An 18,126-nucleotide genomic window follows, 5' to 3' on the forward strand; every position below is an offset into this window, starting at 1 on the left:
AGGCTGAGTCATACGTATGAAGCCAAGCAGCACTGAACATGTGCAACAGGCACAACAACTGGGGTGCTGTTGGCAAGGATGAGGCAGCCTGAAATTCACAGCAGGTCAAGGTAGGACGAGTTGGGTTCCTACACTGGGAACAAGTTTCTCAGGACAGACTGGCCAAAGATGGAATCTTATCGCCCAGCCTTGTCCAGGCAGTAGTGAGCTGCGAATGTGTGGAGAGAGCTCCATATCGCAGCCCTGCAGATGTCAGCAATCTGTACTGAATGGTAGTGTGCTACTGACGTTGCCATTGATCTGACTGAGTGTGCCTTCACTCGTCCCTGTAGTGGAAGGCCTGCTTGCTGATAACAGAATGCAATGCAGTCTGCCAACCAGTTTGACAGTGTTTGTTTGCCCACTGCATTTCCAAGTTTGTTCTTATCAAAAGATACAAAGAGTTGGGTGGACGTCCTGTTGGCTGTAGTGCGGTCTAAGTAAAATGCAAGAGCGAGGTGTGCAGAGCTCGCTCACCTGGGTGAGCGTGAAGTCTTGGAAAGAAAGTAGGCAAGACTATGGACTGATTTAAATGGAAATCAGTTACCACCTTAGGAAGGAATTTAGGATGAGTGCGGAGAATCACCCGGTCATGGAGGAACCTTGTATAGGGTGAGTAGGTCACAAGGGCCTGTAACTCACTTACCCTGCGAGCAGATGTGATGGCTACTAGGAAAAGTACTTTCCATGTAAGGAATCTGAGCTCGCAGGAGTGCAAGGGCTCAAAAGGAGAGTGCATGAGCCTTGCAAGTACCACATTGAGGTCCCATGCCACGACAGGTGGCTATAGAGGAGGCTTAAGCTATAATAAGCCTCTCATGAAGTGACTTACCAGGGGTTGAGCAGTTATCGGGGCATCCCCTATTCCCTGATGGTACGCAGAGATGGCACTAAGGTGCACTCGGATAGATAATGTCTGGAGACCAGATTCCGAGAGGTGCCAGAGATAATCTAACAGACTCAATGTGGGGCAAGAAAAGGGATCTAAGCCCTTCTGTGTGCACCACAAGGTAAATCTCTTCCATTTAGAGTGGTAGGATTTCTGCGTGGAAGGCTTCCGTGAAGCTACTAAGACTTGAGATACGTCACTTGAAAGGTTGAGTGGTTGTAGTATCAGCCTTTCAACATCCAGGCCGTCAGAGAGAGGGCCTGGAGGTTCGGGTGGCGTAGCTTGCCATGATTCTGTTATGAGGTTGGGCGACGTGCCCAGGCGAATGGGATCCTGGACAGAAAGGTCAAGAAGTATGGGAAACCAAATATGGCACGGCCAATACGGGGCTATGAGAATCATTAATCCCCAGTCCTGTTGTAGCTTCATGAGAGTCTTGCTTAGTAGTGGAATCGGGGGATACACATAAAGCAGGCCTTTGTTCCAGGGACGGGCGAAGGCATCCCTGGCTGGTGCTTGCCGGTCCCTGTGCAGAGAGCAGAAGCGTTCCACTTTGTGGATCTGACTGGATGCAAAGAGGTCGATGGTCGGATGACCCAACCGGTGGAAGACTCTGCTCGCAACCGAGGTATCCAGAGACCATTCATGGGGTTGGAAACGTCAGCTGAAGCGGTCTGCCAATGTATTCTGAGTTCCTGCTAGATAAGTGGCTCACAGTAGTATGGAGTGCGACAGGGCCCAGGCCCAAATCTGCGCCGCCTCTTGGCAGAGCCCCCCTGATTGATCAGGTACCACATCGCAACTTGGTTGTCTGTTTGGATCAGGGCAACTTTGTTGGAAAGGCAGTACTGGAATGCATAAAGGGTGTACCACATTGCCCGAAGCTCTAGAAAGTTGATTTATTTATTTATTTATTTATTTGTGTTTTTTTTTTTCTATACCGGCATTCACGGGAGTACGTATCATGTCGGTTTACATAAAACAAGGGGTGATCAATACATTATAACATACATAACTAAAACATAAGAGTATACATTACAGGAGTATAAACAAGTGCACGGAAGAGAAAGTTACAATAAAACAGGGGTTATTCTAACTGGGATTAGAGTTAAAGGAAAGATAAACAAGTTTAACAAGAAGTAAAACATTGTAGTGATTGGCAAACATTGATTCAGTTTAGAAGAGAATGTTCAATTAAATAATTGTTCTTTTAAATAAATATTTTATTTGATAGAAAATGTTCAGTATTGCTGTATTTGATTTTGCTGCAATTGATGGAAGTGAATCCTTAAGGGTCTGGAAATGCTTTCATGAACAGCCATGTTCATGTTCATTTGATGGGTTGCTTCAGCTGTTGTCCAAGTTCCTTGAGATTGAAGGCCTTGGACATGCGTCCGCGGTTAGGGTCACCTTAGGAGCCAGTTGCTGGAAAAGAAGACCTACTTGCAAGTTGGCTTTTGTGTGTCCACCAAGTAAGGGACAGACAAAGCTGGCTGGTGAAGTGTACCAGGGACGAAAGCGGTTGAGTAGCTTGTCACCACTGAGATTTTAGAGTCCATTGCATCACTCTCATGGCTAGGTGTGCCATTGGGGTGACGTGGACTGTTGACGCCATGTGGCTGAGCAACTTGAGTAGATGGCCAGCCTAGGTGGTTTTTTGACGGAGGATAGAGCTGGCTAAGTTGGACAGCGTAATCGTGCGGTTGTTTGGTAAGAATGCCTTGGCTAGTGCCATGTCCAGTTCTGCTCCTATGAAGGAAAGATGTGAGTCGGTGTCAAATGGGATTTGGAGTAATTGATTAGAAATCCCAATGAGTTTAGAAGCCCTATGGTGAAGCTGAGGGAACCGAGGGCTCCTTTTTTGGACTGGCTTTTTATGAGCCAGTCGTCCAGGTATGGAAAAACTTATACGCCTGTGCTGTGTAACTGTGCAGCCACTACTGCAAGGCACTTTGTAAATACTTGGGGCGCCAAGGCGAGGCGGAATGGCAGGACCCTGTATTGATAGTGCCTGTGACCCACAACAAATCGCAGATATTTGCGATGAGGAGGGAAGATCACAATGTGGGCATATGCGTCTTGAAGGTCCAGAGAGCAGAGCCAATCCCCCTGTTGTAGCAGTGGAAGCATGGTGCCCAGGGAAACCATTCTGAACCTTTCCTTGTGAAGAAATTTGTTCAAGGCACGGAGATCCAGAATAGGCTGGAGGCTGCTGGTCTTTTTTGGAATTAGGAAATACCTGGAGTAGAACCCTCTGCCCTGCTGATTCAATGGAACCGGTTCCATGGCTCTGGCCGACAAAAGGGTGGAGAGCTCTGACTTGAGTAATCCTGTGTGATCGTCCCAGCTTCAGAATGGACTGGGTGGAAAGTCCGGGGATATTTTTGAAACGTTTAGACGGTAACCGTGGGTTATGATGGACAACACCCACTGGTCCATGGTAATTGGGTGCCAATTTGCTTCAAAGTGGCAAAGGCAGCCCCCTACTGGAAGATGGCTGCTGCTCTCTGGAAAGGAGTGAAAATCCAGCCGCCGGGCCAGCTTGTGGGGCTGGCTGTGGCCTAGGTGTTCTCGTTTGGCGTGCCTGTCCCCTCTGAGGTGCCCGAGCTGGTCGTGCATGGAACGGAGGAGAGAAATATCCGCGTGGTCTGTTGAATTGTTCCTGGTATCCCTATGTGTGCCCCTGCGGGCTACAGAGGGAATATCAGTGGAGACAGTTGATAACTGACACAGGGTCTCATGATGGTCTTTTAATTGGGCCACTGCGTCCTGGATCTTGTCCCCAAACAGGTTATCCCCTGTACAGGGTAGATCTGCAAGTTTGTCTTGCACTTCTTGGCGTAGGTCTGAGGCCTTGAGCCAGGCCCAGCGCCTAGCACTGATACCCGCTGCCAAGACTCTAGATGCTGTTTCAAAAGAATCGTAGGTAGCTCTGACTTGTTTGCCTGCTTCCAATCCTTTTTGAAGGATGGAGGACAAGGCGTCTTGTTGTTGCTGTGGTAATGTCTCCGCAATCTCCTGGACCTGTTTCCAGAGATTTCTATTATATTGGGTCATGTATAGTTGATATGCTGCTATTTGCGCTATCAACATGGTCCCTTGGAAAACTCTTCGTCCCAATGCATCTAATACTTTCTGTTCCTTACCAGGAGGAGCAGAGGAATGTGGACGTGATCTTTTAGCCTTTTTCTGAGCTGATTCCACAACTACAGAATGCAGCAGACTTTTCTGAAAACCTGGGGCTTGTTGGACCAGGTACGTAGCATCTTTCTTCTTGTTGACTGGAGGTACAGTACCTGGATGGTCCCACAGGCGGTGCAAGAGGTCAAAAAGGACTTCGTGCACAGGTATTGCCATTATTTCTTTTGGAGTATCTACAAATTGTAAGACCTCCAACATCTTGTGATGAGAATCTTCTTCCCGTAGGTTACCAACTCTGAAGCTTTACAGTCACTAGAAGAACTACAACTGTATTTTTCAGCTTTTAATCATCGGTTTCTCCACTTAAATAGTCCATTCATTAAGGAACATTTTTTAGGAAACCTTTTTTTGGTTTGTTATTTTTTAGGCAGTAATGTAAACACTTATCATAGCAGGACTTGAACACCATCTGAAACCGCACGGCCCGACACGGCTCGTGTTTCTTTAGGCTTCATTAGGGGCAGTGAAATTAGATTCAGTGTGTTCCTGGTGTCTGCCAAGCTACATATTCTGCTACTCAATCTCAGCTTTTAGCACACGACCAGGAACACGGATTGAGTCGGCAAGGCACTGTTGAGCGTATCGAGGTGCTCGAGGAGCAGTGCGAACATCGAGGGAGCCGGTTGCGGTGCCAGTATGGGGGCCTGTGCCGGCAGCGATTGGAAGCCTCGTAGGGCATTTAGCAATGCCTCTTGGACTATGCAGTCCAATTCCTCCCGAGAGGCCGGCATGGGTAGCATGGCAATCAGGGTAAGATGCACACTAGGCATCACCGGAGCTTCCACAAGGGCCTGTGGAGGCTCGGTGCCTGGCACCGGTATGGGTGGGGAACACCTAGGGGGTCCCCGGGTCCAGAGGATGATGGGGGCTCCTCTCCCCGGGCCCTCTTCGCAGGCGGCCTGATGGAAGTCTATGCCGCCTCGGTATCGGTGCCGGCACCGGTCGGGGATGCCCATCAGTGCCAGTGTTTCCCTTGGTGCTCGGTCCGGTCCTTCTCCGGCACTGAGGATGATGACGTCGATGCCTTCGATGGTGTCGGTGATGGATGGTCACCCGCTCCACGAGGTTCCTGGTGGGGCGTCTCAGAGATCGACAGACCCTGTGCAGTCGATTGCACTGGAACTGGCGTCGATGGAGCAAAACGTTTTGAACCAAATAAATGGTCCATCTTATCCAGACGAGCGCGACGGCCTTTTGGGATCATTTGTGCACAACTAGGGCATAGACGGGTGACGGCCCAAGCACAAAACGCAAATGGTATGTGGGTCCGTAATGGACATGGTCCTCAGACACTCGGGACATTTTCTGAACCTGGTTGCCATCGTACAAAAGGCGGGTGCGCGGTCGATGACCGTTGGGCACCGATAGAAAATGCCGCCGGGAATCGACCGCAAACAAGGGGAAAACACTTACCGAGCGTCAGAGGGAATGGTATTTGATGGGGGACCCCAGTGAGGGATTTTCTAAGAAGTTAAACTTCAAAGGTTCCATGAGGAAAGTTGTGAAAAATTTCTCACAGAGCTCCTAAACCGTGAGGCAACTGCTGCGCGGAAAAAAAGAGACTGAGGGGGGACCCCTGGTGGCTACAGGGTTGGTGGCATACTGGACGTGCTCAGTGTGCCAGTCAAAGTTCTAGAAACTTTGACAAAAAAGTGTTCCGTGACAGGGCTTCATCTGATGATATCACCCATATGTGAGGACTACCATACTGCTTGTCCTGGGAGAAAATCCAGTATATGAACTTTAGAGGTTTATTTAAGACCTGGCATTTCAAACAAGCCTATGAAATGTATCTCTTTTTTAAATTGGGTTTTGCATCTATTATTTAGCTTTTTTAATTGTTTGGATGTATGTTTTTAACTTTTTGTTATATATGTTTTCTTACAGTATTATGTAATTTTTATTATATGTTTTATATATTTAAATTTTTTTTTACTATATCCCACCTTGAGTGTTGATCTGGAAGGAATATTTATAAAAGTTTAGAATTAAATTTAATCTAATTACTGATCAGCATTTGATAATGGTCTGTGTCAGCACTTACCTATCATGATGCCACTTGTGTGGGGGGCAGAGCTGCTGTCAAATGATTTCTCCAGTGCTGCTACTCCAAACTCATTGAGGTCTAGATCATCTAGGGCAGACTCTATGAGACAGAGGGGGAAAGTCAACCACTGATTACCCAGATGCAGACATAACCATTAAGCTACGTGAAAACCATTAACTTATGTAAGGGCTACCATGAAGTGCATACTTCTGGCACAGAGAGATGAAGGCAAATAGTAATCACACTGGCTTTGACCATCATTAGCTAACTCTGTCCCAGCAGTGATAAATAGCCCTCATCACCCTTTGAACAACACACAGTTTAATATGAAATAAGACACACTGGAAGCATAAGTTACCTATAACGGATTCTACGGTGTCACTGGTTGGGTAAAAGGGAAGTGCATTGGCATTCATGCCTGGTATATTACTGGTACCAGCAGGGCTTGGGGGAGTTGCTGCCAGGCTGGAGGTGATACTGGAGGAAATGCTGGAAGTCAATGGGCTGCCCACAGGAAGAATCCCTAATATGTCCTGAAAGAAAAGAAAACACAGTCTGCTCATCAGTTGGATAGTTCTTATTCTGTTTTTTTTTACCAAACTGATTTTCTAACATTCATGAATTATCTTTATTATGTGTCTAAAAGTCTGAATATCCAGAATTTGATAACTTTTATGATGCATTCTGTTAGAAAACAATCCATTTACAAAAATATATTTGCAAGAACAAAGTCTGAGTGACTATGCATGTATAGGAAAATTGGTTCTTACCTGCTAATTTTTGTTCCTGTAGTACCACAGATCAATCCAGATTTCCTCCCTGTCAGCGATGGAGACAGAGATAGTTTCACTGACACTGTACATAACCCAGTGTGCCACCTTCAGTCCCTCAGTTCTGACCTGTATCCAAGTCAAGATGACAGCAACAAGCATAAATTTCTAAGCAAACTTCTAAGTAACTCCCTCCCCTCCAATGAGCTGGAAGAAGGTGAATTTGCCCAAAAAGACAATGGAAAACTTGTTTCCCAAATTTAACATAAGCGGCCAGCATTGAAAACCTCCAATAAATCTGCACTATATACAAAGCAACAGTATGAGCAGTGGACTCTCCCCCCAGTAAATGGGTGGGTCTCTGGACTGATCTGTGGTACTACAGGAATGAAAATTAGCAGATAAGAACCAATTTTCCTTTCCCTGTACGAACCCAGATCAGTTCAGACTCTTCAGATGTACCTAAGCTGGAGAGCTCCGCTTGTAGAACACTCTCACCAAAGCACATGCAAGCCGGAGCCCTGACATCCAAGCGATAACGCCTAGAAAAAGTGTGCAACGGCTTCCAAGTAGCCGCCCAGCAGTTTTCATGGGGAAGGGGGAGACTTTTCCGAAAGGATGGGCTCCACCTTAAACAGAGTGGAACCAAGCTGCTGGCACAAACTTTCAAAAAGGAGATAGAGCAGGGTTTAAACTAGAACAAGGGGGAAAGCCGACAGTCACTCAGTAGTTCATGGTTCGGAGAAATATATCCTTGAAGGATATTAATGAAACAGGAGAGTTAGGGCATCCCAAAAGAAAATTATTCCTCACCTGCTAATTTTCGTTCCTGTAGTACCACGGATCAGTCCAGACAGTGGGTTGTGTCCCCCTTCCAGCAGATGGAGTCAGAGCAAAAACTGTAAGGATGGCCCGTAATAGGTTGGAGCGCCCTCTGTGTCCCTTCAGTATAAAGCATATCAGAGCCAGAAAAGCCCATGGTATGGATCAACTTGAAAACTGTAAACACAACTGTAAATATGTAACGCTTGGAACTTTCAAAAAGAACTGACATACAGACTCATAGAGAAAAATTGGAGCTGGGCTCAATCCAGGGAAAAAAGGGAGGGCTTATGGACTGATCCGTGGTACTACAGGAACGAAAATTAGCAGGTGAAGAATAATTTTCTTTTCCCTGTACATACCCAGATCAGTCCAGACAGTGGGATGTACCAAAGCTTCTCCTATGTAGGGTGGGCCCTGGATAGCCCAGCACGAAGAACTTGCGCACCAAAAGAGCCAAACTGTGAAGAGGGAACATGTAGGTGATAGTGACGTGCAAAAGTGTGTAATGATTTCCATCTGGCTGCTCTACAGATTTCCTGAGCAGAAACAGAGTGGCTCTCTGCCCAGGAGGTAGCTTGGGAGTGAAGAGAATGAGCCTTAATGCCTGTCGGAGGCGAATGCCCCGCACCTATGTAGGCGGAAGAAATTGCATCCTTTAACCAATGTGCAATGGTTGTCTTGGAAGCCTTGCATCCCTTCTTGGGTCCGCTCCATAGGACAAAGAGATGGTCCGTGAGGCGAAAAGGGTTAGTCACTTCCAAATAGCGCATGAGGACCCTTTTCACGTCAAGTCGCTTGAGCTCTTGAGGACTATCAGCCGGGAAGGATGGGAGCTCTACCGACTGATTCAGATGAAAGGCTGAGACCACCTTGGGTAAGAAAGCTGGTACTGTGCGTAAGGAAACCCCTGAATCTGTAAAATGGAGGGAAGGCTCCCAACATGACAAGGCTTGTAATTCCGAGATCCGGCAAGCAGAACAAATGGCCACGAGGAATACAGTCTTGACAGTGAGATCCCTAAGGGTAGCGCTGGGGAGAAGTTCAAATGGTGGGCTACCAAGAATCTGGAGGACCAAACTGAGGTTCCAGGATGGACACGAAGAGTAGAGCGGAGGCTGAACATGTTTTACCCCTTGCAAAAACCGGATAATGTCAGGGTGTGAAGAAAGACGAAGTCCATGGGAATGAGACACAAGGGCCCAGAGGGCCACCACCTGGACCTTTAAAGAGTTGTAGGCCAGATCCTTCTCCAAACCTTGCTGCAGGAAGGAGAGGATGTTGGAGATGGAAGCATGGCGTGGAGAAACCTGCAGGGTGACACACCACGCTTCAAACACTTTCCACACACGAACATAAGCAATGGACATAGATGGTTTCCGAGCCTGAAGTAGGGTGGAAATAACTTCGTCTTGGTATCCTCGGCGCCTCAAGCAGCACCTTTCAAAAGCCATGCCGCAAGACAAAAGCGATCTACCCAGTCGAAAAATACTGGGCCTTGACGGAGGAGGTTCAGAAGATGTCCCAGTCAGAGGGGGCCATCCACTGCCAAATTGATCAGATCCGGGAACCACAGCCTTCGAGCCCATTCCGGAGCTACCAGGATTACTGGACCCTGATGGAGTTCTATCCTCCGAAGGACCTTCCCCACCAGAGGCCACGGTGGGAACACGTAGAGCAGGAGATCCCGTGGCCACGGAAGAACCAGGGCATCTACACCCTCTGCGCCGTGCTCTCTCCTGCGACTGAAGAATTGCGCAGCCTTCACATTCCAGTGCGTGGCCATCAGATCTAGGTGGGGGTCCCCCATCTTTGCATCAGGAACTGCATTGCTTCTTCTGAGAGTTCCCACTCTCCCGGATCTAAGCGCTGGCGACTTAAGAAGTCCACTTGAACGTCGTCTACCCCTGCGATGTGGGAGGGTGCCAGGCGGGAGAGATGGGACTGCGCCCATACCATCAACTTGTCGGTCTCCTGGGAGACGTGGCGACTTCTTGTGTCGCCCTGGCGGTTGATGTAGGCTACTGTTGTCGCGTTGTCTGAGAGAATTCACACTGCACATCCTTGTAGTAAGGGAAGGAAATGTTTGAGCACCAGACGGACCGCCCTGGTCTCCAGACGATTGATAGGCCAGGTGGGTGACCATTGCCCCTGCGTCGACTGTGACCCGCATACCGCTCCCCAGCAAGAGAGGCTGGCGTCCATGGTTACAATCCTCTACTGAGGGATTTCCAGGTCCACTCCTTGCAATAGGTGATCCAGGCTGAGCCACCAGAGCAGGCTGTGTCTGGTCGAATCCGCTAGTGGAAGAGGAGCCTGAAACTCCCGAGACACAGGTTTCCAGCGAGAAAGTAACTCCTGCTGTAGCGGACGCATGTGGGCAAAGGCCTACGGCACTAAGTCTATAGTTGACGCCATGGAGCCCTGCAGTTGGAGGTGGTCCCAGGCTGTGGGTGGGGCGAGATCCCTGAAGCGTTGCAGTTGAGAAATTAGGGAGTTCGCTCGATCCTGATGGAGGAAGACTTCCCCCTGTCTGGTGTTGAAGTGGGCGCTGAGGAAATCTATTGTTGGTGAAGGTTGGTGACTCTTGGTGAGGTTGACGACCCAGCCTAGAGAGCGGAGGAGATGCAGCACCCTCTTGACGGCTTGATGGCACAGACTCTGAGACTTTGCCTGGATGAGCCAGTCGTCCAGGTAAGGGTGAACTAGGATCCCCTCCTTTCGGATGGCCGCAGCTACCACCACCATCATCACCTTGGTGAACGTCCGTGGCGCCGTCACTAGTCTGAATGGCAGGGCCTGGAATTGGAAATGTCCCAGAATCTTGAAGCGAAGGAAGCGCTGATATGACTGGAGAATAGGAATATGCAGGTAAGCTTCCCTCAAGTCTAGGGAAGCTAGAAATTCTCCTTTGTGGACCACCGCGATCACGGAGCGTAAGGTTTCCATCCGGAAGTGTGGAATCTTGAGGGCCCTGTTGACCATCTTGAGGTCGAGGATAGGACAGAATTCATTTCATTCATTTCATTTAAAAAATTTATTAAACGCCTAACACAAAAAGGTCTAGGTGATATACATGAGAACATACATAATAATAAAACAAACAAGTCTCCTTCTTTCTTGGGAACTACAAGGTAGATGGAATAGTGGCCTGACCCTTGCTCCGGCAAGAGTACAGGGATGATGGCCCCCAAGTCCAGGACTCGAACCAGCGTGCTCCTCACTATATCCTGCTTTTTTGCCGGACCACAGGGGGAGAAGACGAATCGGTCTTTTAGGCACTGAGCAAATTCTAACGCATAGCTGTGTTTTAAGATATCCAGGACCCACTGGTCTGATGTGATTTTGACCCACTCCTTGTAGAAAAGGGACAGCCATCCGCCTATCCTGGGGGTTGAAGAGTGGGTCAAGCAAGACTTCATTGTGTAGATTTGGTAGCCCCTTGGGAGGGGCTGTCCCTAGACTGTCTGCGGCCACAAAAGGAATGAGACCAGGACTGTGATCGGGACGAGGCAGTCCTCTGCGGAGCTGGTCGGGACTGACAAAAACGACGCTGACCCCTGAAGCGGTAATGCGTGGAGCTGAAAGTCCTGGCACCCCGAGGCCGGTCTTCGGGCAACTTATGCACTTTATTCTCCCCAAGGGACTAGATGAGTTGTTCCAGCTCGTCTCCAAAAAGCAATTTTCCTTTAAAAGGCAGAGAGCCTGATCTAGCTTTAGAGGAAGAATCTGCCGACCAATTGTGGAGCCAAAGCAAGCGTCGAGCGGAGACGGCAGAGGACATGGTTCTGGCTAGGACTCGGAGAAGATCATAAAGAGCATCAGCCCCATATGCCATTGCTGCCTCCAGGGGCCGAAGACCCGCCAAGAGAGGGTCCCCCTTTCTCCCAGTTTCACTGGGCCCCGCAGGCTTCTGTGGGGCCTCAATATCTAGTTCCTCAAGGACTTGTGGAATGAGCGGGTCCAATTCCTCCCTCTGAAAGAGTCGTAAAACCCGTGGGTCATCCCTTCCGGTAGCGGTACCGGGTCATCCAAGTCCGGGTCAGGATGTTGAGGGGGGTGGGGGTCGGGGTTAGCCGGTTGGGGAACTACCCGCACTCGAGAAGGGCAAGGGATTCCTCGTTGTGAGCCCCCTGTGGTACCTTGGGGAATCAGGTACCTGAGCGAGATCTGGCAAATCCCCACTCCCTTGAAGTCTGGGGATTTTTGGGGGAGGGGGAGCTGCTGTATCCTGGAAGAACCTTGCCAAATACGCACTGTGCATGAGCAAAATAAATTCTGCTGAAAACGGCCCCGGGAGGGGGGGGGGGGCGCGGGAGGGACTCCATTCACCTGTCCCACGATGGAATTATTAGCAGCAGGGCTCGTCGGTATCAGAATAGGAGGGGGCGCAAAGAACCGGAGTCATCGTTCAAATCGGGAGACGGAGGAGCAGGCAGCTCCGAAATCAAGATGACCGCCGTTTCCTCTTCAGGATGGGACGGAGCCGGCCTCCCCAAGGGCGGGAGCGCTGAAGCTCGTAAAATCGGACGTCCCCCCGATCTGGAGGATCCCTCCCCATCGGAAAGACAGCTTGCGCAGAGGCTCTTGCGGGAGAGTCGCCCAGACTCCCCGCAGGCTGCACATCGCGTCGAACGCGGCATGAGAGAGTGAGAAATAACTCTCCCGGAGGCTGTCAGCAGCAGTGACTACCCAGGCTGTAGATAGCGAGACAGAGGAATGGCGCCTCTCTGTCTGCATGGCCCGAGGAAGCGACGTCTCAGGGCGAGCTGCTGTGAGGGGAAGAGGTTGGAGCCACCAACATTCACCCAGAGACAGCTTTGAGAGATACGGAAAAAAAGGAAGTACATAAAACCAAAAACTTACCCCCAGTCCACAGACAGTGAAGGAACAATGGGAAACTGTCCCTATCAAGTTCTGCCTGCAAGTCCTGGGATGATTGGGAGAATAGTGAGAAAATTTAGTCCTCTTTTTTTTTTTTTAAATTGATCCATACCATAAAAGTAAGAAATATAGACTGAAAATGTAATAAAGAATGCTGGGGTGCCGTAGGTGCCCCCTGCCATCTGCTGGAGTCAGAGAAAATACTGAAGGGACACAGAGGGCGCTCCAACCTATTAGGGGCCGTCCTTACAGTTTTTGCTCTGACTCAATCTGCTGGAAGGGGGACACAACCCACTGTCTGGACTGATCCGGATACGTACAGGGAACAGAGAGGTTCCAATAAAAGCAAACGTAGTCCATGTGCCTATATGTAAAAAATCACCGAAGCTAATGATTTCCAAATTATCCCTAACAACTGAAAAGCAGGTTGTTAATACAAACAAAAAACACACTTTGAAATGTCTGTATGCCAATGCCAGAAGTCTAAGTAGTAAGTAAGATGGAAGAGTTAAGAGTGTATAGCAGAAAATGATGAGATTGACATAAGTGGCATCACAGAGACTTGGAGGAAGGAGGATAACCAATGGGACAGTGCTATATCAGGGTACAAATTATATCGCAATGATAAGGAAGATCAACTTGGTGGGGGTGTGGCACTTTAGGTCAGAGAGGGTATAGAGTCCAACAGGATAAAGATCATACAAGAGACTAAATGCTCAGTAGAATCTATATGGGTAGAAATCCCATGTGTGTTGGGTAAGAGTATAGTGATAGGAGTATACTACCGTCCACCTGGACAAAATAGTCAGACAGATGATGAAATGCTAAGAGAAATCAGGGAAGCTAACCAATTTGGCAGTGCAATAGTAATGGGAGATTTCAATTACCACTTACACAAAAAGAGTCGTCGATTCACCACAACAGAAAATCAAATCAAAAAATGTGGAACCCAAAGTTAATTTGAAATAGTAGCCTAAGAAGGTGTCAGCAAGCCTCCTCCTGTTTTCCTGATAAGATGTTTGAGACGTCTTGTCCCGTTAAAATGGGTTATTGACTCTTGGTAAAATGTTCTCGATATGCCCCTGAGGAAGCTGAATAAGCAAAACACTGGCCGTGTTGGGCATTATAAACAATCTGCTGTCAAGAGTCTGAGTCATCTTAAATGTTATGGATGGAGGACTATTTTAAATAATAAGTAAAAAAGCACATACAAAATAGTTCTTTTTGATGTATTAAAGTATGATGAAGGTGAATGATTGAGAAGACCGGTTGGTGTCTTTTTGATAAAGTCACACAACGTCAGGCTTGCTGACCCCTTCTTAGGCTACTATTTCAAATTACTTTGGGTTCCACATTTTTTGATTAGATTTCAATTACCTCAATATTGACTAGGTAAATGTAACATCAGGACTTGCTAGAGACATAAAGTTCCTGGATGTAATAAATGACTGCTTTATGGAGCAATTGGTTCAGGAACCAACAAGAGAGGGAGCTATTTTAGATTTAATTCTTAGTGGAACACAGGATTTGGTGAGAAAGGTAAGGGTGGTGGGGCCACTTGGCAACCGTGATCATAACATGATCAAATTTAAACTAATAACTGGAAGGGGGACAATAAGTAAATCTACAGCTCTAACACTAAATTTCAAAAGGGAAACTTTGATAAAATGAGGAAAATAGTTAGAAAAAAACTGAAAGGTGCAGCTGCAAAGGTTAAAGGTGTTCAACAGGCATGGACATTGTTTAAAAATACAATCCTAGAGGTGCAGTCCATATGTATTCCAAGCATTAAGAAAGGTGGAAGGAAGGCAAAATGATTACTGTCAAGGCTAAAAGGTGAGGTAAAAGAGGCTATTTTAGCCAAAAAACATCCTTCAAAAATTGGAAGGATCCATCTGAAGAAAATAGGATAAAACATAAGCATTGTCAAGTTAAGTGTAAAATATTGATAAGACAGGCGAAGAGAGAATTTGAAATGAAGTTGGCCATAGAGGCAAAAACTCAATATAAAAACTTTTTAAAATATATCTGAAGCAAGAAACCTGTGAGGGATTCGGTTGAACCATTAGATGACCGAAGGGTTAAAGGGGCTCTTAGGGAAGATAAGGCCATTGCAGAGACACTAAATGAATTCTTTGATTCTGTGTTTACTAATGAGGATGTTGGGGAAATACCAGTTCCGGAGATGGTTTTCAGGGGTGATGAGTCAGACGAACTGAACCAAATCACTGTGAACCTGGAAGATGTAGTAGGCCAGATTGACAAACTAAAGAGTAGCAAATCACCTGGACCGGATGGTATGCATCCTAGGGTACTGAAGGAACTAAAAAATGAAATTTCTGATCTATTAGTTAAAATTTGTAACCTATCATTAAAATCATCAATTGTACCTGAAGACTGGAGGGTGGCCAATGTAACCCCAATATTTAAAAAGGGCTCCAGGGGTGATCCGGGTAATTATAGACCAGTGAGTCTGACTTCAGTGCCAGGAAAAATAATGGAAACTATTCTCAAGATCAAAATCGTAGAGCATATAGAAAGACATGGTTTAATGGAACACAGTCAACATGGATTTACCCAAGGGAAGTCTTGCCTAACAAATCTGCTTCATTTTTTTGAAGGGGTTAATAAACATGTGGAAAAAGGTGAACCGGTAGATGCAGTGTATTTGGATTTTCAGACGGCGTTTGACAAAGTCCCTCATGAGAGGCTTCTAAGAAAACTAAAAAGTCATGGGATAGGAGGCGATGTCCTTTCGTGGATTACAAACTGGTTAAAAGACAGAAAACAGAGAGTAGGATTAAATGGTCAATTTTCTCAGTGGAAAAGGGTAAACAGTGGAGTACCTCAGGGATCTGTACTTGGACGGATGATTTTCAATATATATATAAATGATCTGGAAAGGAATACGACGAGTGAGGTTATCAAATTTGCAGATGATACAAAATTATTCAGAGTAGTTAAATCACAAGCGGATTGTGATACATTACAGGAGGACCTTGCAAGACTGGAAGATTGGGCATCCAAATGGCAGATGAAATTTAATGTGGACAAGTGCAAGGTGTTGCCTATAGGGAAAAATAACCCTTGCTGTAGTTACACGATGTTAGTTTCCATATTAGGAGCTACCACCTAGGAAAAAGATCTAGGCATCATAGTGGATAATACTTTTAAATCGTCGGCTCAGTGTGCTGCAGCAGTCAAAAAAGCAAACAGAATGTTAGGAATTATTAGGAAGGGAATGGTTAATAAAATGGAAAATGTCATAATGCCTCTATATCGTTCCATGGTGAGACTGCACCTTGAATACTGTGTACAGTTCTGTTCGCCGCATCTCAAAAAAGATATAGTTGCGATGGAGAAGGTACAGAGAAGAGCAACCAAAATGATAAAGGGAATGGAACAGCTCCCCTGTGAGGAAAGGCTGAAGAGGTTAGGGCTGTTCAGCTTGGAGAAGAGAAGGCTGAGGGGGGATATGATAGAGGTCTTTAAGATCATGAGAGGTCTTGAACGAGTAGATGTGAATCGGTTATTTACACTTTCAGATAATAGAAGGACCAGGGGGCATTCCATGAAGTTAGCAAGTAGCACATTTAAGACTAATCGGAGAAAATTCTTTTTCACTCAATGCGCAATTAAGCTCTGGAATTTGTTGCCAGAGGATGTGGTTAGTGTAGCTGGGTTCAAAAAAGGTTTGGATAAGTCCATTAATTGCTATTAATCAAGTTTACATAGGTAATAGCCACTGCTATTAATTGCATCAGTAGCATGGGATCTTCTTGGTATTTGGATACTTGCCAGGTTCTTGTAGCCTGGTTTGGCATCTGTTGGAAACAGGATGCTGGGCTTGATGGACCCTTGGTCTGACCCAGCATGGCAATTTCTTATGTTCTTATATTCTTAATGTAACAGTGCCTGGAGCTCCAAAATTCACCTCGCTGAACAAATAGCCACCAAGAAAAACCACTTGAAGAGTCAAGTTCTTAACAGCAGCTATCTTTGTGTGAGGCTCTGTGAGAACCACTAATCCTCTAAGGTCTAGATTCAGATTCCAAGAAGGACAAATGTTCCGCGCCTGAGGAATCAAGTTCTTAGCTCCCCGATAGAATCGTTTAACATCCGGATGTTGGGACAGAGGATACCCTTGCACCTTACCTCGGAGACAATCCAATGTCGCTACCTGGATTCTCAGAGAGTTAAAGGTCAGTCCCATGATCAGAACCTTTCTGTAGAAAAGCCAAAATATGCAACACCATAGCCTGAACAGGCTGAGGCTGCACTCCATCAACAACAGACAAGGACTCGAAGATCCTCCAAATTTGCATATTCATCAAGAATGTAGAATGTTGAATAGCCTGCAATAAGGTGGAAATAACTGCTTTGGAATATTCCCTCCATCTCAGTCGTCTCCTCTCAGAAGCGAAGTCGCGAGACAGAAGTGAGCCACCTGACTGAAAATACTGAGCCCTGGCAGAAAAGAGTCAACTGATGTCCAAATCTCAAGGGGGTTTTTGACCGATGACTGTATCTACTGGTTTACACTCTGATAATTAATTCAGAAAAGATACCAGCGCTGAGGTCTTTTCCTCCAATTGTTCAAAATCTTTGTAAAAGCATGGACAGTACGATTTAGATTGCAGTTACAGTTCATTCCAATATACACCAACCATTCTTCCTTCTTGTAATTTATATTGGTGGATCCTTAAGCTTTTTTCTTATCATTGTTATAAGGATGACACAAACTTCAAGGGCCCATCTGTGACCATGTTGATCAGTTCTGGGAAGCATAGTTGATATGGCCACTCTGGAGCTACCAGGATCACGTTGCCTGAATGTTTCTCTATCTGCAGTAATACAGTGTCCATAAGAAAAGAAGAATCCCTCAAATCTACAGCAGCACCAGAGTTCTGATTCAATCCATTCCCTGTTCTGTTCAGTGGCTGTAAAACCGTGAAGCCTTGGTGTTCTCTTTGATTGGGATACCCCCATCTTCAGTGAATGAGACATCGCTGCCTCTGATAGCTCCCATTCCCCGGTATCTAATTTTCTCTGACTGAGAAAATCTACCTGAACGTTGTTCACTCCAGCGAGCCACTGCCTGATTCTTGGTTTCTGCCTTGACAGTTGATGTAGGCCACCGTTGTCACATTGTCTGATAGGATTCGTACTGGATGGCCGCATAACCTTGGCAGACTGGCAAGCAATGCAAAAAGCTCCACTCTAGTCTCTAACAGACTGATAGACCATGAGGCCTGTTTCCACCACTGGCCCTGCGGCGACTGATCTTGCCACACCACCCTCTATCCAGAGAGACTTGCATCTGTGGTGACTATTACCCAATTTGGAACCTCCAATTCCACACCAAGCTTGAGATTGGTGCGAGTAAGGCATCATGAAAGACTGTCCCTGGCTTCCCCCTCTAATGGAAGAGGAAGATGAAACTCTTCCAATAACAGATTCCAGCAGGAGAGAAG

The 18,126-nt window shown here is 46.8% G+C and overlaps 1 protein-coding gene across 3 annotated transcripts in view; it reads right to left on the bottom strand.

Annotated features, from left to right (window-relative positions):
* Nucleotides 1–18,126, bottom strand: part of UNK (unk zinc finger) — a 219,184-nt gene that overhangs the window by 68,854 nt on the left and 132,204 nt on the right. For all 3 annotated transcript variants that reach the window (XM_029600486.1, XM_029600488.1, XM_029600487.1), the window contains 2 exons: nucleotides 6,535–6,709; nucleotides 6,174–6,275 (listed from right to left, as the gene is read on the bottom strand). In XM_029600486.1, the coding sequence (XP_029456346.1) occupies nucleotides 6,174–6,275; nucleotides 6,535–6,709 (277 nt within the window). The remainder of the gene's footprint in view (nucleotides 1–6,173; nucleotides 6,276–6,534; nucleotides 6,710–18,126) is intronic.

This window comes from Rhinatrema bivittatum, chromosome 4 (assembly GCF_901001135.1).
Source record: "Rhinatrema bivittatum chromosome 4, aRhiBiv1.1, whole genome shotgun sequence".
Lineage (NCBI taxonomy): Eukaryota > Metazoa > Chordata > Amphibia > Gymnophiona > Rhinatrematidae > Rhinatrema > Rhinatrema bivittatum.